Source organism: Podarcis filfolensis, assembly GCF_964270895.1.
Source record: "Podarcis filfolensis genome assembly, chromosome: 2".
Classification (NCBI taxonomy): Eukaryota; Metazoa; Chordata; class Lepidosauria; order Squamata; family Lacertidae; genus Podarcis; species Podarcis filfolensis.
In genome coordinates this window covers 10,975,541-11,001,007 of record NC_139605.1, presented here as the reverse complement: position 1 = coordinate 11,001,007, position 25,467 = coordinate 10,975,541, and the positions used below count along the sequence as shown (strand labels likewise).

The following is a 25,467-nucleotide window of genomic DNA, read 5'->3' as shown; positions in this document are numbered from 1 at the left end:
GATATAGGTTATTTATTTTCTTAATTAGGTAAAGGTACCCTTGACCGTTAGGTCCAGTCACGCATGACTCTGGGGTTGTGGCGCTCATCTCGCTTTACTGGCCGAGGGAGCCGACGTTTGTCCGCACTCAGCATGACTAAGCCACTTCTGGCGAACTAGAGCAGCGCACGGAAACACCGTTTACCTTCCCGCCGGAGCAGTACCTATTTACCTACTTGCACTTTTGACGTGCTTTCAAACTGCTAGGTTGGCAATTTTCTTAATTACTTGCCTCTGTTTTTCAATAAACTTTATCTTTGTTAAATCTTGTCTGAATTCTTTGTACCTTATTCAATTCCGAGAGTTATTCGAAGCATTCTAAAGTTTTTATATGGGGACACTGTTCTTTTAAATATTGTCTATAGATCTCTTTTAAACTTTTGGGTCAATCGATCTCTGATCTTTTCCGTCATCTATGCTACTTCTATATATTGAAGGATTTTTACTTGCCACTCCTCTTTTGATGGAATTTTATCTCCTTTCTATCCCTGGCAATCAGTATCCTCACTGCAGTTGTTGCATACAAAAAAGCCCCCCACCCATTTTCAAACACCTTTGGCAATTTCTTTCACCTGCCTGTCCCACCTCCCTTCCTAAGGCTGGCATGGTATGCATGTTAGTGGCCTGAGAGTAGATCCCTTGGAACTTAAGAGTTAATCTGCAAAGGACTGCTCTGAATACATGGGTGGGCCTTGCATGGAGAAGGAGGAAGCCCCTTGCTTGCATCTGGACCCCCTGGGAGAGGCCGTGGTTCCGCCCACTGCTCCCTCTGCCCTCTCGCCCTGCAAACACCCTTTGCTCTTGTTGCTCAGGGGAGAGAGGCAGAAAGAGCCTTCAAACCCATCCGTTTCCTCCTCTGCTGCCCAGTGAGAGGGGAAGGAGCTGCAGCGCCTGGTTCACTTCAGATACACACATGGTTTACTGGGATTGTGAATGAACACGTCCTCTGCCTTCCATGCGGTGGGAGTGGGGGGGTTAAAAGTGGTGAGGAGACCTCCCCCCTCCAGTCCTTTTGGGAAACAGGAGCTTTGGTCAGGAGTAAACAACTTAGATGGCAAGTTTACAAGAGAAGCACTTTGGAGCACTGCTTGCTCTTACTATGTGTTTGGACCTAGAGGACAACATACACGTTTACACCACGTTGTTCCTTAAAGAGGGCATTTTTTTAAATTCAAAGGCCATTTCTACAAAATGGAAGTCTTCTGATGGCAGCCCTGTACAGGGAAGTTTTCAATGTTTTAAATTTTTTGGTGTTTTTGTTGGAAGCCGCCCAGAGTGGCTGAGGCAACACAGTCAGATGGGCAGGGTGCAAGTAATGAATTATTATTATTATTACTATTCCTACCTAAGCCCATCCTGTTATGTATGCTGATCAGAGACTCTGTCCCAACCCCCCCGCCTGGAACGCAAGAGGGCTTCCTATTTTTACAGCTATTCTTCACATTTCTATACTGCCCTTCTTCCAAAGATCACAGGGCAGCTTACAAGAGAAAAACACAGAGATGCATAGCCGAGTAAGAAATAAAAACGACAACCCTCACGCCCCCCATGCAGGTGTGCAGTCCATAGATTGTTTTAAATGTGCCAAACGCCTGGGAGAAGAGGAATGCTTTCGCCTGTTGCCCAAAGATAAGGTCCTTCTCCGAGGGGTCTTCTGCTGGGGTATAGATACTAAATTAAAATTAATACTATTATTAAGACGATCCTGGCCAGCAATGCCCACCCCTCTCCCCTCGCCCGCCTCCTCCCTTTGTACTAGATCCATGCAGGAGGAAGCTTCTCCCCCCCTCCCCTTCAAGGCCCCCTTTAAGAGAACAGCTCCCTTTCCTCCCTTCTCTTCTCCCCGCCCGGATCCCGTCCCGGGGCTTCTCATCCTGGACCCCCTCGCAAAGCCCCTTCCCTCCTTCCCCGCCACTGGCTTTGCACTCATCTGAAATCCTGGGCAGGGGGCGAGAATGGGAGCCCCCGCATGGGAGGCAGGGAGTGAGGGCGCTTAATTAGGAGGCTTGATTAGGAAGAAGCCCCCTCCTCCGCCTCCGCACGACGCAGCCCCGCTTCCGCCTCCTTCCCTCCCTCCTTTGCAAACCCGGAGATTATCTGGTGATGCCGGAAGTGGAGGCAACTCTGAGGAAGGAGAAGTTTCTCTCCACGCTCAGCCTCGTCTGTTATTTGATAATTGGGGGAAGGAAAACCTTGTACGTAGCACCCAACCAATGGGAAGAGGAGGGAGGGAACGTGTGCATAGGGAATATAAGTTCTTTCTTTGCCCCAGCTGGACTGTGCCTGCTTTGGACCCCGGCTTTGTCAAGAATGTATTGTCCTCAATAAGGGACGCGGGTGGTGTTGTGGGTTAAACCTCAGAGCCTAGGGCTTGCCGATCAGAAAGTTGGCTGTTCGAATCCCCGTGAAGGGGTGAGTCCTGTTGCTCTGTCTCTGCTCCTGCCAACCTAGCAGTTCGAAAGCACATCAAATTGCAAGAAGATAAAGAGGTACCTGTTGTAAACAAAATCTGCCCTCATTCCCTTATGGGGGACACAAGAGCCTTTATAGAGTCCTTTGCAGGTTCTCCATCAGTAGGAGAAAATAACAGAGGTCAACCAGAGAATATTGAGAAGCAAACAGCTAGTAAGCCTGATCTTTATTGAACTGTTGCAATAGGGTGCTCCCCTCACATGCAGGAGGATGGAGGAGGACCCCGAACAAAGGTGTGCCTGTCCTTATATAGACCTTTTAAATTCCCTGCCTTGATCGTGGATGGAGAACTTGACTTGGCATGTGTAACAGAGACTTGGTAGGATGAAGCAGATGGACCTGTCCTTGCCGCTGCTTGTCCACCAGGTTCTCTTCTCAACCCAGTCATGTGGGCGAGCGGGTGGGTTGCAGTGATTTTTAGGAAATCATTAATTTCCACCAGGCATCCTATTGGGAAGACCAGTTCTCTGATTGCATGTTCTTGAAGTTGGACAATAGGGGCAGTACAGGATTCCTTTTGGTGTACCGATCTCCCCGCTGCACCAAGGATTCCTTGCCCGAACTGCTTCAGGTTGTGGCAGATGTTCTCCTGGAGACACCTAGTTTGGTTGTCCTGGGGGATTTTAACATTCACGCCGACACAACCTTACAAGGGGCCGATTGGGACTTTGTGGAAAGCATGGCCTCCATGGAGCTGTCCCTGAATAGGTTTGGCCCAACTCAGTGTCGCAGACATTCCTTAGACCTGGTGTTTGTTACGAAAAAGGAGCAATGCTGCTGAGTGCTCCAGATGGCTGGAAAGCCAAACATGATGTTGATGTTTTGGGACTGTACCGTGGGAAGAAGGGACAGTCTATTATGTGCACTGAGCACCGGATGTTAGCTCAGAGTGGCACATGACCCTGTACTGGAAGTACATGGGTGGAGTTATTCTCTCTCTGCAGCTGGGTATCAGAGGGTACAGACATGTTTTCTCTGTACTGCTGGAACGACAGAAATAAAGACATGTAGATATATTTCTGTCTGTCTCTTTCCCCTCCCTGGGAGAGGAGGGGGAGGAATGGTGTGTTCTTCTTTCACGTTGGGAAGAATCGCCGATTGGAGACCTCCCTTGATCCTGCCGGGAGTCGCAGACAGGAGGTCACAAGGATTCAAGCCGGGCACCTGGAGGGTGGCCAAATTCCTCTGATATATGGCTTGATATCAACATATGGTAGCAGACGCTGCTGGTTATCTGATCCATGGGAATCAGCATGAGAGGTGAGAGGTTGATGGATCGTGTGCCATCCTCTGCACCAAGGAAAGAAGATAACGTCTGATCAGCTGAACACCAAGAGGGCGTGTTTTCCAAGCAACGGAGCCCCAAAAAGGTATGCTGAATATCGGGCTAAAAGTGTGAATGCAGATTGATTTATTCTCTGGTTCACGAGAGAGCTGCGTTTGGAAAAACAGCTCTGAGAGTAAAGGCTTGCATACCACAGATTTTTGTGGTGAGATAACGAAGAAGTATGCACAGTTGCTAAGCAACGACAGTCAGAACAGTGGAAAACTACTGACACCTGGGGCTGGCTCAGTCAGAGCCGGGAAAGCGAAAGTTGTTTTGACTGTGAGACAGCTTGGAGATTGTCTGCCTGAGAGAGAGGCAGAAAGACAGCTCAAAAAGGAGCTTTTGGGATTTTAACTAGCTCGAGTGAGAGAGCTGAGACTTGGATTCAAAATGGATGCCAAGGACAGGGGGAGGGAAGAACGGAGTTCTAATTCCCCCACTGATGTTGCTACTGGAGAGAATGCTGTAGCTTTGAACATTGTCCGATGCTACAATTGCGGACAGGCTGGGCATCTTCAGCGGAGCTGCAAGAAGCCACGCCAGCCAAAAGGAGCGAAGGGCCGCTCAGCTAAGCCTGAGGCGTCAGGCAAAGGTCGTACCAAGCCTATGGTGAAACCTGCAAAGGCTTTGATGGCGAAAGGAACCACGCCAGGTGTTGGGAACTCATTTGTTATTGACACTGGAGCCACCGTCCATATGTCCCCACACAGAGAACTCTTTTCAACGTTTAAGAAGCAAAGCTTCGCTGTGAAACAGGCCAACGGTCAGGAGCTGGAAGCGACCGGTGTAGGGACTGTCTATCTTAAGAGTCTGAACTTGACAATAAACAATGTTTACTTGGTTCCTGAATTGAAGTTCAATCTGCTGAGTGTTTCGCAGATTGCAAAGAAAGGACTGAAACTGTCCTATGATGATAAGAGCTGCAAGATCTTCAAAGATGGAGAGTTATATCTTTCTGCCAGAGAGAAAGGTGGACTGTATTTGTTGACTTTTGACCAAAGTGATTACATGGAATGTAATTCTGAGTCTAACATGATTTCTCTTGCAGGTGTGACCAAAACGAGCACCAAGCAGGTGACCGGAGTCAACAGAGCATTTCAGCGGGTGTATGCTGATGTGATTGGTCCTCTAGAACCATCTAGAGGCAATGCAAGATATTATCTTGTGTGTGTGGATCATTTCTCTAACTTTGTCTGGGTTTATGTGTTAAAGAGGCCACAGGAAGCCTTGGAAAGGTTTCAGGAGTTTTGTGACAAAGTTAAAGATATGCATGATGCTAACATTGATTGTCTTTTGACAGATAAGAAGCAGATTTTTCTTTTACAGGATTTCCAGAGGTTCCTGCAGAAGAAGGGGATCAGACACAAGATTGCTGTTTCAGCGGAAGCGTGGAACAGGGGTGTCTGTGTAAAAGTGAACAGAGAATTGCAAAAGGGGATGAATGCGCAATTGCTTAGTTCACATCTGCCACATGAGTTCTGGGCGGAGTCACTCATGTCGTTTTGTCATGCGTGGGTGAGAAAGGTTTCGAAAGAGTTGGGAAGTTCTCCTTTTGAGAAACTGTTCCATAGAAAACCTTCTGTTGCCCATTTCAAGGTTTTTGGGTCTCATGTGAGGACAGAAGCTCCAGGTGGAGTAAAGAATGCCAGAGGCATTTTTGTGGGATATGAAAAGGGTCTCTACAGAGTAATTTTGTCTGAATCTGGTCAGGTGATTCTCACAAAATTTCTAGAGAGTGCTCCTGAAAAGGAGAGAGTGATAGCACACACATTTCCCACAGAGGACGATTCAGATGATGATGATGATTTCACAGAGTACAGTGGTACTGAGAGCGACAGTGATAGCTCAGAGAGCTCAGTCGTCACAGTCATTGAGAGGAAATCTCACACAATGGATAGACCTTCACAGGTGAAGGTTGAACCACTGTTTACGGTTGGAACTGGTTCTCCTAAGAGTCCTGAGACAGAACCAGTGAGCAGAGAGGATCAGCACCTCATACGCAGGTCTGAGAGAGTCACAAAGGGTGAACCACCCAAAAGGTATTCAGAAGAGTATGCTAATTTAGCTGTTGCATGTGTTGCTGTTGTACACAACCGAGGACAGGTTGGAGCTGTGTCTAAGTCAGAGACAAAGACACAACAGAGAGTTGCTAGCCAAGGTAATGCAGATGCACTCATTCCTTGGAAGCCAGACAACCAGAGAGGTACACTGGGGAAACCAGTGGCGGGTAGTTCCAAGGGTGGAACTGAAACAACAGGGGAGTGTTATGTGTATAACGACTGTTTGTTTTCTTCTCTGGATCACGCTTTGCTTGCCGCAACATGCATTGATTCTTTTGGGGGAGGTTGTTACGAAAAAGGAGCAATGCTGCTGAGTGCTCCAGATGGCTGGAAAGCCAAACATGATGTTGATGTTTTGGGACTGTACCGTGGGAAGAAGGGACAGTCTATTATGTGCACTGAGCACCGGATGTTAGCTCAGAGTGGCACATGACCCTGTACTGGAAGTACATGGGTGGAGTTATTCTCTCTCTGCAGCTGGGTATCAGAGGGTACAGACATGTTTTCTCTGTACTGCTGGAACGACAGAAATAAAGACATGTAGATATATTTCTGTCTGTCTCTTTCCCCTCCCTGGGAGAGGAGGGGGAGGAATGGTGTGTTCTTCTTTCACGTTGGGAAGAATCGCCGATTGGAGACCTCCCTTGATCCTGCCGGGAGTCGCAGACAGGAGGTCACAAGGATTCAAGCCGGGCACCTGGAGGGTGGCCAAATTCCTCTGATATATGGCTTGATATCAACAGTGTTCACCTCTATGGATGTTGGTGATCTGACACTAAGTAAAAGCGAAACTAAAGAAGTACCATGGTCAGATCACTTTCTGGTGCACCTGGACTTCTCCACAACCCTTCCCATCTGCAGGGAGGTGGGACTGATTTGGATGGTTCCCCCCCCCCGCCACTTAATGGATCCAAATGGTTTCCAGAGAGTGGTAGGGGATGTTTTATCCCAGGTTGATGGCCTTTCAGCTGATTCCCTGGTGCCCCGTTGGAATGTGGAGTTAACCAGGGCTATTGACTGTCTAGCTCTGAAGCACCCTCTCCGATTGCATGGAGCCTGGACAGCCCCATGGTTTTCCATGATCTGAGGGCGAGACAGCTAGAGCACCAGTGGCAGAAACCTCATTCTGAATCTGACTGGACACGGGTTAGAGCTCAACGTCAAGCCTACCAAATGGCGATAGCAAAGGTGAATAAAACCTTCTTCACCCCCTTTCTTGCATCTGCAGAAAACAGCAGCAGGAGACTCTTTCAGGTGGTTTGCAATTTAATGCAACCAACTCTCCAATGGGGCCCCGTACGGGCCACATGATCTCCTGCAATGATTTTGCAAAGTTTTTTTGCAGATAAAGTCACTCAGATTCAGAGAGGTAGACTCCCCCGCGGGAGCAGGGCGGGGGCTGGTGAGTGCTAGAGTCCTGTCTAGTAAAGTTGCGTGTTATCAATTCCAATCTGTTACCTCCGAGGATGTGGACAGGCTGTTTGGACGAGTTAAACCAACCACCTGTCTTCTTGATCCTTGCCCATCCTGGCTCATAAAAGCTAGCCAGGAAGGGCTGGCGATGGGCTCCGTGGGGTGGTAAATGCTTCTCTCTGTGAGGGAGCCTTCCCAGACACACTCAAAGAGGCAGTTACAGTGGTACCTCTGGTTAAGAACTTAATTCGTTCTGGAGGTCTATTCTTAACGTGAAACAGTTCTTAACCTGAAGCACCACTTTATCTAATCGCTTCACCTTCTGCTGCCACTGCATGATTTCTGTTCTCATCCTGAAGCAAAGTTCTTAACCCGAGATAATATTTCTGGGTTAGCGGAGTATGTAACCTGAAGCGTATGTAACCCGAGGCACCATTGTATTAAACTGCTTCTTAAAAAAAAAATCTTTAGACCCAGCCAATACGGCCAACTATCGCCCAGTCTCAAATCTTCCATTCTTTGGCAAGGTGATTGAGTGGGTGGTTGCTGAACAACTCCAGGGAAGCCTGGAAGATGTGGACTGAAATATACTCAGAGTCGCAAAGTGATTTCATGCTCTTTATTCAGCTCATAGTGGTGAGGAGGAATGAATGAAAGTCCCCTCAAAGTATCTACTTTATATACATTATTTACACAATGGGCTGCACATGATTGGCTAATTCCGGAATTCTACTGTAAGCCAATCAGGTTGTGGATTCACTTCTATCTGGAGCATGATTGGGTGGTTCCTGCCAACCAATCTGTAATGGTTATATGGGGTTGCTCGTGCTTAAGTTGCCGCCATTCCTGGCTAGGTTGCCTGGTTAAACCTTTTCCTGGCTGGACAACCCTTCACTTCGTGGCTGTTCAGTCGCTAGCAGAATCCGTCAGTGGGCGTTTCTTGAACTTCTTCCAGCAAAGAAGTTCTTTGACGCCAAGTCTACGCCTACTTTCCCTGCGCAGAAGTCTTCTGCGCAGAGTGGGTGTGGGTAGCGGAGGACCTGTGCTCTCCCCGCTGGTCTCCGGTGAAGAGTCCTGGAGCCCCCTCTCCGATTCCCCCATCCGCCCCCCTTTATCCCTGGTGTTACGCTGATTTCCTTCCCCAGCCGATGAGTTCCCTCTCTCCCTGCTGGGCCCTTCTCCGGCATCGCTTGGGAGCCTTGCCTCCACTTCTGGCTCCGATGTCAATTCCCTGACACAATCATACTGCTGCATTGTTCTAGGACCAATCAGACTGCTGCATTCTGGATCCTATTGTTCTAGGACCAATCAGACTGCTGCATTTTGGATCCTATTGTTCTAGGACCAATCAGACTGCTGCAGTTTGGATCCTATTCAACTCAGTACATAACATGGACCATTTGGATCCCTTCCAGTTGGGATTCAGGCCTCATCAAGCGACTGAAACACTTTAGCTAATCGAGCCTCCTGCTGCCGCTGTACGATTTCTGTTCTCATCCTGAAGCAAAGTTCTTAACCCGAGGTAACACTCTATGGCAAGGTGATTGATTGATTGATTGATTGGTTGATTGGGTGGTTGCTGAAGATGTGGACCATTTGGATCCCTTCCAGTTGGGATTCAGGCCTCATCATGGGACTGAAACTGACCTGGGCACGTCGGTCGATGATCTCCGGCGGGCTAGGGACAAAGGTGAGAGCTGTTTCATAGTTCTGCTGGATCTTTCAGAGGCATTTGACACCATCAGCCATAACATCCTTCTGGACCGTCTTGAGGGGCTGGGAGCTGGGGGCACTGTTATACAGTGGTTCCGCTCCTTCCTCTTGGGCCATGTTCAGAAAGTGGTGTTGGGGGTTGAGTGGTGTTGGGGGATGAGTGTTCAGATCCCTGAGCTCTCACTTGTGGGGTGCCTCAGGGTTCCGTCCTCTCCCCATGCTTTTCAACATCTACATGAAGCCGCTAGGAGAGATGAGGGGGTTTGGGCTGGGTATTCATCAGTATGCGGAAACCCAGCTCCACCTCTCTTTCAAATCAGAACCAGTGAAGATGGTGAAGGTCCTGTGTGAGTGTCTGGAGGCGGTTGGAGGATGGATGGCAGCTAACATATTAAAGTTGAATCCTGACAAGGCAGATGTCCTGTTTTGGGGGGACAGGAGGCAGGCAGGTGTGGAGGACTCCCTGGTCCTGAATGAGGTAACTGTACCCCTAAAGGACCAGGTGCGCAGCCTGGGAGTCATTTTGGACTTGCAGCTGTCCATGGAGGCACAGGTCAATTCTGTGCCCAGGGCAGCTGTTTACCAGCTCCATCTGGTACGCAGGCTGAGACCCTATCTGCCCGCAGACTGTCTTGCCAGACTATTGCATGCTCCAGTTATCTCCCGCTTGGACTACTGCAATGCACTCCCGCTTGGACTACTGCAATGCACTTGGACTACTGCAAGGGCTACCTTTGAAGGTAATCCGGAAACAACAACTAATCCAGAATGCGGCGGCTAGACTGGTGACGGGAGGGGAGTCTCCACCCCCATCGATCTGCCTGGACATGGAGGTCCAGTACCAAGAGCCTGCTGGCGGTTCCTCACTGTGAGAAGCAAAGTTACAGGGAACAAGGCAGAGGGCCTTCTCGGTAGTGGTGCCCTCCCTGTGGAATACCTTCCCACCAGATGTCAAAGGAAAAAACAGCCACCAGACTTTAAAAGACATCTGAAGGCTGCCCTGTTTAGGGAAGCTTTTAATATCTGAAGGACTATTGTATTTCAATATTTTGTTGGAAGCCACCCAGAGTGGCTGGGGAAATCCAGTCAGATGGGCGTGGTACAAATAAAAAAAATATTATTATTATTGAAAACAAACACAAATTATTTTCTGTACATCCAGAGACTTGACAATCATCTTCACTTCCCAGGAAATCTGGGAAACCTGAGCGGAAAACTCGATCCATTTATATGGTTTCCCACCTGTGTGAATTATCTTATGAATATTAAGGTCTCCACTCCCTCTGAAGCTTTTCCCACATTTCATAAATCTGGTTTTCCCCATGTGAGTTAGCAGAAGTTTCCTAAGGTTTCATATTGAGTTAAGCTTCTCCCATGTGTGAGTTCGCCAGTGTAATGTAAGTTTATCCTTCCTGTTGAAGCTCATCTCACATTCAATACGTTCCAATGGTTTCTCCCCCGTATAAGTTAGTTGGTGTACTCTAAGTGCTCTACTGCAGCTGAAGTTGGTGTCTTATAAGGTGTCGATATGGACTGAAGCTTTTCACATTCTCTCCACATTCAGTACATTTAAATGGTTTCTCCTGTGTGAGTTTTTTGGTGTTTTCTAAGGTGTCCATATCGACTGAAGCTCTTTCCACATTCAACACATTTAAATGGTTTCTCCCCCGTGTGAGTTCGTTGGTGTCTTCTAAGTGTTCCGTTTTGACTGAAACACTTTCCACATTCAATACATTCAAATGGTTTCTCCCCTATGTGAGTTCGTTGGTGTGTTCTAAGGTGTCCACTTTCACTGAAGCTCTTTCCACATTCAACACGTTTAAATGGTTTCTCCCCCGTGTGAGTTCGTTGATGTCTTCTAAGGTATCTATTTTGACTGAAGCTGTTTCCACATTCAATACATTTAAATGGTGTCTCCCCCATGTGAGTTAGTTGGTGTATTCTAAGTGTTCCATTTCGACTGAAGCTCTTTCCACATTCAATACATTTAAATGGTTTCTCCCCCGTGTGAGTTCGTTGATGTCTTCTAAGGCTTCCAGTTACACTGAAGCACTTTCCACATTCAATACATTTAAATGGTTTCTCCCCTGTGTGAGTTCGTTGATGTCTTCTAAGGCTTCCAGTTACACTGAAGCACTTTCCACATTCAATACATTTAAATGGTTTCTCCCCTGTGTGAGTTCGTTGATGTCTTCTAAGGTTTCCACTTTCACTGAAGCTCTTTCCACATTCAGTACATTCAAATGGTTTCTCCCCCGTGTGAGTTCGGTGGTGTACTCTAAGGTCTCCACTTTCACTGAAGCTCTTTCCACATTCAATACATTTAAATGGTGTCTCCCCCGTGTGAGTTCGTTGATGTTTTCTAAGGTATCCAAATACACTGAAGCTCATTCCACATTCAATACATGCAAATGGTTTCTCCCCCGTGTGAGTTCGTTGGTGTATTCTAAGTGTTCCATATCGACTGAAGCACTTTCCACATTCAATGCATTTAAATGGTTTCTCCCCCGTGTGAGTTTGTTGATGTTGTCTAAGGTTTCCACTTTCACTGAAACTCTTTCCACATTCAATACATTTAAATGGTTTATCCCCTGTGTGAGTTCGTTGGTGTCTTCTAAGGTTTCCACTTCCACTGAAGCTCTTTCCACATTCAGTACATTCAAATGGTTTTCCCCCTTTGTGAGTTCCTTGATGTTTTCTAAGAGTTCTATTTTCCCTGAAGGTCTTTCGATAGTCAGTACATCTAAATGGTTTCTCCCCCGTGTGAGTTCGTTGGTGTCTTCTCAGTCTTCCACTGTGACTAAAGCACATCCCACATTCTATGCATTTAAACTGTTTCTTTGTTCTTCCCAATGATTTCACAGATGACTCCACAGAATTCTGACCATCATCTTCCTCACCTGTTTGGGAGTGGGGTGGGCGGGGAGAATCCTGTTAAGACTTTCAAGAAAGACAAGAAAGGAACTAAAAAACACGTCAATCCCAATATGCACCGTCTCTTATTTTAACAGTCTCCATTCTCCACTGTCCTCTCTTACGTTCCAAACTTCTAGGAATGTAGATGAGATAATGGCAAGAACGAGACATGATCACTCCATTCACACTTAATAAAATGCATTTATGTTATAATTTATGGTGGAACTGGCTTCTTAGACACATCTCTGTACAGTGGTACCTCGGGTTAAGTACTTAATTCGTTCTGGAGGTCCGTACTTAACCTGAAACTGTTCTTAAGCTGAAGCAGCATTTTAGCTAATGGGGCCTTCACTGCCGGAGCACGATTTCTGTTCTCATCCTGAAGCAAAGTTCTTAACCTGAAGCACTATTTCTGGGTGAGCAGAGTCTGTAACCTGAAGCATATGTAACCTGAAGCGTATGTAACCCGAGGTACCACAGTATTTCTCTTTTTCCAGGGAGGAAATGATCACAGGCTTGAATAGCAGTCTCTCCTATGACTAAGAAGTAAAACTTTTGTGTTACTATGCCACATGTAACTGTAAAAATATTGCAATATATTGGAACAGGCATCCCCAAACTTGGCCCTCCAGATGTTTTGGGACTCCAATTCCCATCATCCCTGACCACTGATCCTGTTAGCTAGGGACGTTGGGAGTTGCAGTCCAAAAACATCTGGAGGGCCAAGTTTGGGGATGCCTGTATTAGAACATAAGAAGAGCCTGTTCGATTGGGCAAAGGCCCCCCTAGTCCAGCACCCTGTTCTCACAGTGGTCAACTAAATGCCTGCGGGAAACCAGCAAGCAGGATTTGAGTACAAGAGCCCCCCACCTTCCTGTGCTTTCAGTCTAATCCTCTTTTTCAAGCTATCCAAGTTGTTGACCATCACTCCTGTAGGATGGAAGTCCATAGAAGTCCATTTAGACTATTGCTCATATTTTGGGCAATAGAATAAAAGGTGTTTTAGCAGAAAAAATTCAGCACAAGCAGGCCTGCTTTCTACCAGGATGTCAGATGAAGGAGAATATAAGGAATATAATTGATATTATTGAATATTTGAAAGTAAGAAATGAGAAAAAAGTGGCCTTAATGTTTATAGATGCTGAAAAGGCTTTTGATAATGTTTCATGGGCTTTTATGAAAAAGATAAAAGAAAAAATGAATTATGGGGAAGCAATTTATTTTTACCAACAGTCTATGCTGATTGTTAATAAGGTTATAACAGAAAAGTGTAAAATAACGAAGGGGACAAGACAAGGATATCCCCTATCACCATTATTATTGATTTTGGTATTAGAGGCCCTGGCGAGAGAGAAAAAGTGGAGAAATTAATTACAGGAATAACAGTAGAAAATAAAGCATATAAATTAAAAGCTTTTACAGTTCACCTTGTAATTACAGTGAAGGATCCCAAAAATACTCCACTGAAGGTGGTAGAAAAGATACAGGACTTCGGGCAGGCTGGAGGCTTTAAACTAAACAAGAATAAGACTACGTTTTTGGTAAAAAACACAATGGAGCAAGATCAAAAGGAATTACAACAGAAAAAAGAGTTAGTTATACATAACAAAGTCAAATAGTGAGGGATTTGTTTGACAGCTAAGAATATTAATATTTTTAAGGACAATTACAAGATTGAGTGGAAGGAAATAAAAAGAGCTTTAGACATATGGGGAAGAATGAATTTATCATTTTGGGGAAGAATATCAGTAATAAAAATGAATGTATTGCCAAAAATGTTATTTTTATTCCAATCAGTCCACTGTATGTAGTTTTGGAAAAATTAATATAAGGACCCATGAAAGGGATGGAGCGAAGTCATGTGATTCAGAGAATCTCATGAAATGATTAGAAAAATGTCTTTGATATAAACTTGTATTTGTAAAAAACAATAAAAATATTTCAAAAAAAGAGGGAAGTCCATAGATTGACTATGCTTCTGTTGATTCATCATTTGCAAACCCAGAAATAGGTGCTCCTGTTTTTGAAATTTGCCTTGGAAACCGAACGTGCTCCTGAGCTTCCATTTTTACTGTTGCGCAGCAAATTTAAGTGCCCCCCATCCTATTTAAGGCTTTTTAAAATTCCGTTTTACCCTTGAGCAGCTAATTTAAGTTGTCTCCATCGTAATCAAGGCCTGTTTCATCCCATTTGTTCCCTTGCACAGCTAATTTAAGCTCCCCCCCATCAATATTCAAGCCATTCCTGGTTGCAGTGTTCTGAGGTGACATTTGCTGCTTTAGTTTTTTCCTATTTTTTGTGTTTTTGTGGCTTTTTCATTTTTGACTGAGGCTTGTTTATTTGTTTTATGATTGATTTTATGATGGAGGACCGCTGTAGTCACCCCCAACGACACCTTCTCAAGATGGAGGGTGAAGGAACAGCTGCAGTCGCCTGTGGTTCCTGCGCAATGTTTGCCATCTTGCCAAAGGTTGCAGGCAGCTTTACCTGCAGCAATTGCATGTTGATTGCCCTCTTAAAAGACAAAGTCCAGCAACTGGAGGAACGTGTAGCTACGCTCCAAAGAATTAGAGAGCTGGAGCTCTTCTTGGAAGCAACAGAGCACACCATCTCCACCAAGGAGGAGACAGGGGGCTCCCCTGAGAAGGAGGCTAGTTCACCAACACAGGAGCCAGATATATGGAGAAACGTGACTCAAAGAAGTAGGAGGCCCAGGGTTCGCTCTGATTGTTTAGAAATACGCAATCGATTTGAGGTCCTTTCCCCTAGCATGGAAGATGAAGAGCAGACTCCATTTGAGGATCTCTCCCTCATTACAGTTGATCAGGTATATGAAGATGAGCAGCAAAGGCAGTCCTCAGGGAATGTGCAGGCGACCTTGGAACGGACAGCTCACGGAAGAACCCTGACTAGACCTAAGAGGAGGCGTGTAGTGGTGATAGGGGATTCCCTACTGAGGGGAACAGAAGCAGTGATCTGTGGGCCTGACAAGATGTCTCGGGAAGTGTGCTGTCTCCCCGGGGCTAAGATCCAAGATGTAACAGAACGACTGCAAGGAATCATAAAACCCACTGACAAATACCCCTTCCTCTTGGTTCATGTGGGAACCAATGACACTGCAAGCAATAGCCTCCAGAAGATCAAAAGAGATTACGAGGCTCTGGGCAGGAAATTGAAGCAATTAAATGCACAAATTGTCATCTCATCTGTCCTCCCAGTTGAACGACGTGGCCCAGGGAGAGAGGGAAAAATAGTGGAAGTGAACAACTGGCTTCGCAAATGGTGTAAACAGGAACGGTTTGGATTCTTAGATCACGGAATGCAGTTTCTTGAAGATGGACTTCTGGCAAGCGATGGGCTGCACCTCACAACGGTTGGGAGGAATGTTTTTGCAAAAAATCTCAGAAACCTCATCAGGAGGGCTTTAAACTGACTAATGTGGGGGAGGGAGACAGTGCTCCTGAAGGTAGGAGTCTATCAATTGATGAAGATGATCATCCAAATGTCATAGACCGAATGGAGCAAACAGCACGCAGACCTAGTGGTGGGAGGAAAAAATCCTTAAATAAGAGACACGGGGGAATGATTAATGGACTTCAATGTCTGTACACTAATGCGCAAAGTATGGGAAATAAACAAGATGAGCTTGAGCTCTTGGTACAGCAAACTAAATATGACATAATAGGAATCACTGAAACCTGGTGGGATAAGTCCCACGATTGGAATGTAATAATGGAGGGATACAATCTATTTCAGAGAAACAGACCAGACAAGAAAGGAGGAGGAGTGGCGTTATATGTCAGGGATGTGTATACCTGTGAAGAGATCCAAGATTTAGAACCTCAAACCCAAAGTGAGAGCATTTGGGTCAAAATTAAGGGAGAGAAGAATAACAGTGACCTCATTGTGGGAGTTTACTATAGATCCCCAAGCCAAACGGAGGACATAGATGATGCCTTCCTGGAACAGATGGCCAAGCATGCAAAAGGAAGGGAGATAGTAGTAATGGGGGACTTCAATTACCCGGATATTTGTTGGATGTCAAACTCAGCCAAGAGCATAAGGTCAAACAGATTCCTCACTGGCCTTGCAGACAACTTCATTGTCCAGAAAGTGGGAGAAGCAACAAGAGGAACAGCCATTTTAGATCTGGTCCTAACCAATGTTGATGACCTGGTTAGTGGGGTAGAAGTGGAAGGATCATTAGGCGCGAGTGATCATGCTCTTCTGAAGTTTACTATACAGCGGAAAGGAGCAGCCAAGCATACTAGGACTCAATTTCTCGACTTTAAGAAAGCCGACTTCATAAAACTTAGGGAAGTGCTTGGTGAGATCCCATGGACAGTAATACTAAAAGGAAAGGGAGTTCATGATGGCTGGGAGTTTGTTAAGAGGGAGATAGTAAAAGCACAACTTCAGGCAATACCAATGAGACGGAAACATGGAAGGTGCCTAAAGAAGCCAGGGTGGCTATCTAAAGAACTTTTAACTGAGTTAAGATTAAAAAAGGATGTGTACAAAAAATGGAAAAGGGGGGAAACCACCAAAGAGGAATTCAAACAAATAGCCAGCACATGTAGACACAAAGTCAGAAAAGCTAAAGCACAGAATGAACTCAGGCTTGCTAGAGAGGTTAAAAGCAACAAAAAAGGCTTTTATGGGTATGTTCGTAGCAAAAGGAAGAACAAAGAAACAGTGGGGTCACTCAGAGGAGAAGATGGTGAAATGCAAACAGGGGACACAGAAAGGGCTGAACTCCTCAATGCCTTCTTTGCCTCAGTCTTCTCCGATAAAGAAAACAATGCCCGACCTGAAGAATTTGGAGCAAATGATTCAGCAGAGGAAACACAGCCCAGAATAACTAAGGAGATAGTACAAGAATACTTGGCTAGTCTAGATGTATTCAAGTCTCCAGGGCCAGATGAACTGCATCCAAGAGTATTAAAAGAGCTGGCAGATGTGATTTCAGAACCACTGGCAGTCATCTTTGAGAATTCCTGGAGAACAGGCGAAGTCCCGGCAGACTGGAGGAGGGCAAATGTTGTCCCTATTTTCAAAAAGGGGAAAAAAGAGGACCCAAATAATTACCGCCCAGTCAGTCTGACATCAATACCAGGGAAGATTCTGGAGCAGATCATTAAGCAAACAGTCTGTGAGCACCTAGAAAGGAATGCTGTAATCACCAATAGTCAGCATGGATTTCTGAAAAATAAGTCATGTCAGACTAACCTGATCTCGTTTTTTGACAGAATTACAAGCCTGGTAGATGAAGGGAACGCAGTGGATGTAGCCTACCTTGATTTCAGCAAGGCATTTGACAAGGTGCCCCATGATATTCTTGTAAAGAAGCTGGTAAAATGCGGTCTTGACTATGCTACCACTCAGTGGATTTGTAACTGGCTGACTGACCGAACCCAAAGGGTGCTCATCAATGGTTCCTCTTCATCCTGGAGAAGAGTGACTAGTGGGGTGCCACAGGGTTCTGTCTTGGGCCCGGTCTTATTCAACATCTTTATCAACGACTTGGATGATGGACTCAAGGGCATCCTGATCAAATTTGCAGATGACACCAAACTGGGAGGGGTGGCTAACACCCCAGAGGACAGGATCACACTTCAAAACGACCTTGACAGATTAGAGAACTGGGCCAAAACAAACAAGATGAATTTTAACAGGGAGAAATGTAAAGTATTGCACTTGGGCAAAAAAAATGAGAGGCACAAATACAAGATGGGTGACACCTGGCTTGAGAGCACTACATGTGAAAAGGATCTAGGAGTCTTGGTTGACCACAAACTTGACATGAGCCAACAGTGTGACGCGGCAGCTAAAAAAGCCAATGCAATTCTGGGCTGCATCAATAGGAGTATAGCATCTAGATCAAGGGAAGTAATAGTGCCACTGTATTCTGCTCTGGTCAGACCTCACCTGGAGTACTGTGTCCAGTTCTGGGCACCACAGTTCAAGAAGGACATTGACAAACTGGAACGTGTCCAGAGGAGGGCAACCAAAATGGTCAAAGGCCTGGAAACGATGCCTTATGAGGAACGGCTAAGGGAGCTGGGCATGTTTAGCCTGGAGAAGAGGAGGTTAAGGGGTGATATGATAGCCATGTTCAAATATATAAAAGGATGTCACATAGAGGAGGGAGAAAGGTTGTTTTCTGCTGCTCCAGAGAAGCGGACACGGAGCAATGGATCCAAACTACAAGAAAGAAGATTCCACCTAAACATTAGGAAGAACTTCCTGACAGTGAGAGCTGTTCGACAGTGGAATTTGCTGCCAAGGAGTGTGGTGGAGTCTCCTTCTTTGGAGGTCTTTAAGCAGAGGCTTGACAACCATATGTCAGGAGTGCTCTGATGGTGTTTCCTGCTTGGCAGGGGGTTGGACTCGATGGCCCTTGTGGTCTCTTCCAACTCTATGATTCTATGATTCTATGATTCTATGATTCTATGATTCTATGATTCTATGATTTATAGATTGACTGTTGAAAGGGATAAAAGCCCCCCATTTAATCAATGACTATAATCAGTGCAGGTACAAAAAAAATTAATTTTAATTTTTTTCATCTACAATGCTGTCTTATTTATTTTATGGTACAGAACATTGATTATTGCTTTCTTTTTATGGATCAATGGTCTTGTTAGATAGCAAAATTCATGTTACATTGCTGTTTTAGGGGTTGTTTTTAAAAGTCTGGAACGGATTAATGCATTACTTTCTATGGGAAAACACGCCCTGGTTTAGGAACGCTTTGGTTTTGGAAGACTTCTGGAACAATTAAGTTTGAGAACCGAGGTACCACTGTAACTCCTAAGATTTAAAATCCTGGAGGAAGAAAATCTGCCCCCACTACTTTATGAAAGGGATTCAAGAAACAAAGCGCTGCTTTGCAGAAGGCCTCACCCCTTCCTTCTTCCTGTCAGGAACTTCCTTCTATTTGTCTCCTCTCCATCTTTTCCTCTTTCTCCCTCCACCATCCATCTATCTCTGTCCCCATCTCCTCTCCCCTGGAACTCACCAGATTTCTCCAAGGGTCCTGGGAGGGAATGCTCAGAGGTTGTGGGGAGGGATGTGGGAGACAGCCTGACCAGGTCAACCGTCCATCTTCCTCCTTCCATCCTGGCCAGGGTTGCAGGTTCAGTCTCAGCTAGGTTTGCAGGTTCAGCTTCCTGAGGAGCGCAGAATCCAGAGCCAGTTGCAGCTTCCTGGGAGGGAGGGAAGAAGAAGCCAAGGGAGTCTGAGAGCCCCTGCAGGGATTCTCCTGCCCAAGACATTCTGCTGCCCCTGGAGAAGCCCCAACTGGGCACCCCCTTCCCAAGAGCTCCCACCCATTTTCAAACACCTTTGGCAATTCCTTTCACCTGCCTGTCCCGCCTCGCTTCCTAAGGCTGGCATGGTATGCACATTAGTGGCCTGAGAGTAGATCCCTTGGAACTTAAGAGTTAATCTGCAAAGGATTGCTTTGAATACATGGGTGGCCCTTGCATGGAGAAGAAGGAAGCCCCTTGCTTGCATCTGTTTTTTTTTTTTAAATGAATATTTATTGAGTTTTCCAGTTTTATATAAAGACAAAAAGAAAAAGAAAAAAGAAAAAAAAATTAAAAACAGTTCAGTTTCAATAACAGTTTTCAGTCACATGTTTCTTTGACTTCCTCATACCTCCCCTTCTTGTTCTCTAGTTCAATTTGTTAATTCAGCAAATCCTGATCTCTTAACATTCCTTTTAAAATATCGCCTTATTTTCCACTCAACTTTTTTAAATTTAGTAACAAAAACAATTATAATCCCCATTATCTTTATCATAACAGCTGGAAACCACCAAAGTTCAAACCAACATCTTTTCAAAGTTCATTAATTTTATAATATTTCTGTAGATATTCCTTAAATTTCTTCCAATCTTCTTCTGCTGACTTTTCTCCCTGGTCGCGGATTCTGCCGGTCATTTCTGCTAGTCCCATACAGTCAATCAATTTCATCTGCCATTCTTCCAGAGTGGGTAAATCTTGAGTCTTCCAGTGCTTTGCTATAAGTATTCTTGCTGCCGTTGTAGCATACATAAAAAGGGTTCTGTCCTTCTTTGGCACCAAATGGCCGACTATACCCAAGAGAAAAGCCTCTGGTTTTTTCAGGAAAGTATACTTAAATATCTTTTTCATTTCATTATAAATCATTTCCCAAAAGGCCTTGATCTTTGGGCACGTCCACCATAGGTGAAAAAATGTACCTTCCACTTCCTTACATTTCCAGCATTTATTATCGGGCAAGTGATATATTTTTGCGAGCTTGACTGGGGTTATGTACCACCTGTATATCATTTTCATAATATTCTCTCTTAAGGCATTACATGCCGTGAATTTCATACCTGTGGTCCATAACTGTTCCCAGTCAGCAAACATAACCGTTTCATCCTGTGTATTCCATTTCAGCAGCAAGTTATACATTTTTGACATGATTTTAGTTTTAGGTTCTAGCACTTCTGTTTCTAATTTAGATTTTTCCACCTGGAAGCCAATTTTCCTGTCCAAATTGTATGCTTCCCTTATCTGAAAATAATGTAACCAGTCTCGGACTTTGTTTTTTAATTTCTCAAAACTCTGCAATTTCAGTCTATCTCCTTCTTGCTCCAAAATTTCCCAATATTTTGGCCAACTGGCCTCCATATTGAGTTTTTTCTGAGCTTTCGCTTCCATTGGTGACAACCACCTTGGGGTTTTGTTTTCCAGTAAATCCTTATATCTTGTCCAAACATTAAACAGAGATCTCCTAACAATGTGATTCTTAAATGCTTTATGGGCTTTAACCTTGTCGTACCACAAATATGCATGCCATCCAAACACATTGTTAAAACCTTCTAAATCCAAAATGTCTGTGTTTTCCAGAAGCAGCCAGTCTTTCAACCAGCAGAATGCTGCTGACTCATAGTAGAGTCTGAGGTCTGGCAGGGCGAAGCCACCCCTTTCTTTTGCATCAGTCAAAATCTTATATTTTATCCTAGGCTTCTTGCCCTGCCAGACAAATTTAGAGATATCTTTCTGCCACTTCTTAAAACATTCCATCTTGTCCACAATTTGTAATGTTTGAAACAAAAGCAACATTTTAGGCAATACATTCATCTTTATAGCTGCTATTCGACCCATCAAGGAAAGCTTCAAATTTGACCATGTTTCGAGATCTTTTTTCACTTCTGACCAGCATTTCTCATAATTATTTTTAAATAAGTTCCCATTTTTAGATGTCATATTAATCCCCAGATATTTCACCTTCCCCACCACAGACAGACCTGTTTCATTCTGAAATTTCTCTTTTTCAAACAATGTCATATTTTTCTCTAAAACCTTAGTTTTGGTCTTATTCAATTTAAATCCTGCCACCTGACCAAATTCTTGAATTAGTTCTAAAACTCTTTTAGTACTAGATTCTGGCTCCTGTAACGTCAAAACTAGATCATCTGCAAAAGCTCTCAGTTTATACTGTTTGGCTCCGACCTGTATACCTTTGACCAACCGGTCCCTTCTAATCATATTCAGCAAGACCGGACTTCCGGAGGCGGCGCGACCGGTAATGGCTGCCTTCTCCGAGTAAGGAGAAGGGAGCTCCGCTGTAAACGGGTCGTCCGCTACGGCGAAGCGGAGACCCATCCAGGAAAACCACAGGTGGCAGAAGCCTGTGGTCTCGGGACCCGGCGGGCGCCAGAAGCAGCCCCCAAAACGTTGAAGGGACCCCGTAAGGGGCTCCGGATCGCGGAGGGGGTAGCGGCGCTGTGGGTCGTTGCGCAAACAGCGAAGTGAAGCCGCATTGCTGTTGCCGGTCAGCGCTGTCCTTTCTTCCTGCAACTTTTCTGAACTTTGGAAACTACAACCCGTGAGTAAATTTGGACATTGAAAACTTTCTGAAACTTTCGTCAACTTTCTGAAACTTTTTGAGAACTTTATGGAACTTTTAAAACTTTTTAAAAAAAAGTTGAAATTTGGCTGAAAACGGAGTGAGAATAAGCAGGAAGCCCATCTCCCGCGATACTGAACTTTAAGCAAAGAGCAGGAGGAGTGGAGACAAAAAGTTATGCTTTAACTAAATGCTGGCACCCTGTTAAAGCAGTTTTCTGAGTGAAAGACTTTGAGCTATTGACTTTTGCTGGTCATATGTGGGATGCACTGATATTCTTCTTCTGTGGTACCAGTGGATTATAAAATAAATAAGAATCTCTGGTGCTGGAGCTGCCTGAATGAGCACCAGTTTGCAACTTTGGATATATTGAATTCAGGTTTTGAAACATTCTGAGCTGGAACTGGATACTTTGAAACTGTTGCAGTCAAGGCACTGTAAGAAACACTGTTTTGCTTTAAGTTTTACTCTGCTAAAAATAACACACTGTGGAGGCGATAGACATGGATTTAAATTTATAAGTTTAACTTGGATTTGATCTTTTCCCTGAAGACGTATTAAGCTCCCTCTAGAGGATTTTGGGCTTACAGCAGTGACTTTGTTTTACTTTCCCTTTCCCGGCCTCTGTTTGACTATTGCATCTGGGACTCTGCTTTCTCATGGGAACAACTTGGATTGACCTTGGATTACAGATAACTTTGGAATGAGTGGCGCAAGGAGAAGAGGAAGGACTAAACAAACAACTTTAACTTTATCTGCAGCCTCACAGCGTAGATCTTCTGTGCCGGCCTTGCCTTCCACTTTGCCTCCAGACATAGAGGCGGCCTCCCTAATACAGGCAGGGGAGGGTGAGACAGAGGAGCTGCACCTGGGAGATATGGCTTCAGGGACAAGTAGCTCTGTCTTGGAGAAAATTTTGGAGAAACTGGAGGCTCTGGACAAGAAGGCTGATTTGCATACAGCTAAAATTGAACAGAACACAGAAAGTTTGAATAAGCTGACTGGACAAGTTGCACAGAATGCCCAATCCATTGGAGAATTAAAGGAGGCTGTAGGTGAAAATCGTAAACTGGCTGAAGATACTAGTCAAAGATTGGAAGAACTTGAGAAAGAAGTAAGACCACTCAGCAAACAAGTTGGAGAACATCAGATTTACTTTTTGATGACAGAACTGCGAAACAGGGAGACCAACTTGAGGATACGGTCAATACCAGAGGTGGAAGAAGATAATCTTATTGAATTTCTAACTAAGGAATTTGCCAAGTTTTGGGAGTTAGAGGAAAAAGACTTTAAAATTGCATCTGCTTTCAGGCTTGGCAGAGTCAGAAGGACAGAGAAGCCCAGAGATTGTTTGATAACATTGAGATCAAAGGAGGAAAGGGACAAGATTTTGGGCCTGCACTACGAAAAGTCACTAGACATCTTGGGCAAGAGAATTGAAATCTACAAGGACATTCCTAAGCAGTTGCTGGACCTTAGATCTAATTACACGGAATTGGCAAGACTGTTGAGAAGCAACGCAATTATCTTCAGGTGGGAGTTTCCACAAGGATTATCCTTTACCTACAGAGGGAGAAAGATCAAAATCAAAACAGTGGAAGATAGAGACAAGTTTTTGGGAGCACACGGAGAAGACCTCCACAAAGGACTTGGATTGCCAGCGCCAGAACCTCCAGGGGAGCCCGCCCCCTCGGATCCTCAAGGACCGGAGAACAAGGTACCACCCCAGAAAGAATAACCAGATCTATCCAGGATGTCTCTGCAGCTTTTGAGTTGGAACATAAATGGCTGTAACAGTCCCGAAAAAAGGTCTAAAATTTTTCATATTTTAAAAAAGGAACAATTGGACATTATATGCTTACAAGAAACGCATGTGATTAGGCTCCATAGAAAGGTGTTAATAAATAAAAGGCTTGGTCAAGAATTTATATCATCGGATACAGTTAAAAAGAGAGGTGTAGTGATCTATGCAAAAGAGAGCCTTTCACCAAAATTTCTCTTTAAAGACGAAAGTGGAAGAATCCTCGCAATAGAAATACAGTATCAAGGAGAAAAAATTTTGATATTAGGAATTTATGCTCCAAATGAAGGAAAATCGGATTTTTATAAGAAGTTGCACGAGATCATGCTGGACTATCTGGATTACAACAACGTCATCATGATGGGGGACATGAATGGGGTCGTATCAACAAATATGGATAAGTCACAGAACCAGAACATTACTAAAGAGGGAAGACTACCTAAGACCTTTTTTGAAATGACTGACAATATGGACTGGGTTGACATCTGGAGAGTTAGAAACCCCTTGGGAAGAGAAGGAACATTCTTTTCTGAAGCTCAACTGACTTGGACACGAATCGACCAAATATGGATAACTAGAAGTCTGGCACCTAAGGTGAGGAAGGTGGAAATCTGCCCCAAAACATGCTCCGACCATAACGCCTTGAGAATGGATATGACATTGATCCCAATCGGCTCCTTTAGATGGAAGATGAATGATGGCCTGTTTAGAGATCAAAGAATTGTAAAGAAGGCCCAAAAAACCTTAAAGGACTATTTTGAGATTAATTTGAACACTACGGTGGAAAAAAGAACTATCTGGGATGCAAGTAAAGCTGTGATGAGAGGGTTCTTGATCCAACAGAATTCCTTAAAGAAAAGACTGCAAAATGAAAAGAAAGATAAAATTCTGGAAAGTATCAAAGAGTTGGAGAAGAAGTTAAGATCTAACCCGAAGTCCCAACCGATTCTGAGAGAAATTAAACTTTATCAGGCGCAATATTCCAAGCTGATAAATCAGGAAATAGAATGGAAGATTAAAACAATGAAACAAAAAACTTTTGAATCGGCAAATAAATGTGGGAAACTGCTAGCTTGGCAGTTGAAAAGGAGACAAAGATTAAATACAGTAACAAACTTAGAGGTTGAAGGAAGGAACATTCAGAACCCGGGAGAGATTAGAAAGTGCTTCCAGAGGTATTTTAAAAAGTTATATACTCAAGGGCCACAAGATGAAATAGAGATTACACAATTTTTGGAGAGAAATGGATTAGCAAAGCTGTCAGAAGAAAACAGAACAATTTTAAATGGCAAAATAACACAACAAGAGATTGAACAGGCCATCATGAGTCTGAAACAGGGCAAATCACCAGGGCCAGATGGACTGACCTCTAACTACTATAAGACATTGAAGGATTATTTGATACAACCTTTGTTGGAGGTCAGTAATGAAATAATGGAGGGGAAGAAGGCGCCTGAATCGTGGAAAGAAGCATTTATCACATTGATTCCAAAGTCAGAAACTGAAAAGACACAACTTAAGAATTACCGTCCCATCTCCCTTTTAAATGTGGATTACAAAATATTTGCAGATGTTTTGGCACGAAGATTTAAGAAAGTTTTAAGTGAGATAATCCATAAAGACCAGGCAGGCTTTCTCCCGGGCAGACATATGTTTACTAACACAAGGAACATTATAGACATATTGGAACTTTTACAAACAAACATAAACACCAAAGCAGCTTTAATTTTTATAGACGCGGAGAAAGCCTTTGACAACATTTCTTGGAAATTTATGAAGGGGAACTTAAAAGAAATGGGAGTGGGACGGGGGTTTGAGAACGGGATTGAGGCAATATATTC

General features: G+C 44.4%; 2 protein-coding genes and 1 long non-coding RNA gene across 6 annotated transcripts in view; 1 reads left to right on the top strand and 2 right to left on the bottom strand.

Annotated features, from left to right (window-relative positions):
* The window catches only part of LOC310756708 (uncharacterized protein), a 53,586-nt gene extending 37,606 nt beyond the window's left edge, over window positions 1-15,980 (bottom strand). The window contains exon 1 of the mRNA XM_083601311.1: window positions 15,964-15,980. The gene's annotated coding sequence lies outside the window, so the exon portion shown is untranslated. The remainder of the gene's footprint in view (window positions 1-15,963) is intronic.
* LOC310756790 (uncharacterized protein) overlaps window positions 1-25,467 on the bottom strand; it is a 52,160-nt gene that overhangs the window by 4,560 nt on the left and 22,133 nt on the right. Inside the window, exons 2-4 of one of the 4 annotated variants that reach the window (XM_083601568.1) lie at window positions 18,962-19,148; window positions 11,534-11,924; window positions 10,024-11,362 (exon numbers count right to left, since the gene is read on the bottom strand). In XM_083601568.1, the coding sequence (XP_083457694.1) occupies window positions 10,594-11,362; window positions 11,534-11,924; window positions 18,962-19,148 (1,347 nt within the window). In that variant the 3' untranslated portion in view covers window positions 10,024-10,593. Of the gene's footprint in view, window positions 1-10,023; window positions 11,925-14,747; window positions 15,479-18,961; window positions 19,149-25,467 lie in introns of those variants that run through there. The other 3 variants (XM_083601567.1, XR_014544981.1, XR_014544982.1) reach the window with 3 other exon arrangements.
* LOC310757472 overlaps window positions 1,089-25,467 on the top strand; it is a 31,850-nt gene continuing 7,471 nt past the window's right edge. Inside the window, exon 1 of the long non-coding RNA XR_014545242.1 lies at window positions 1,089-1,182. This is a non-coding gene — a long non-coding RNA (uncharacterized lncRNA). The remainder of the gene's footprint in view (window positions 1,183-25,467) is intronic.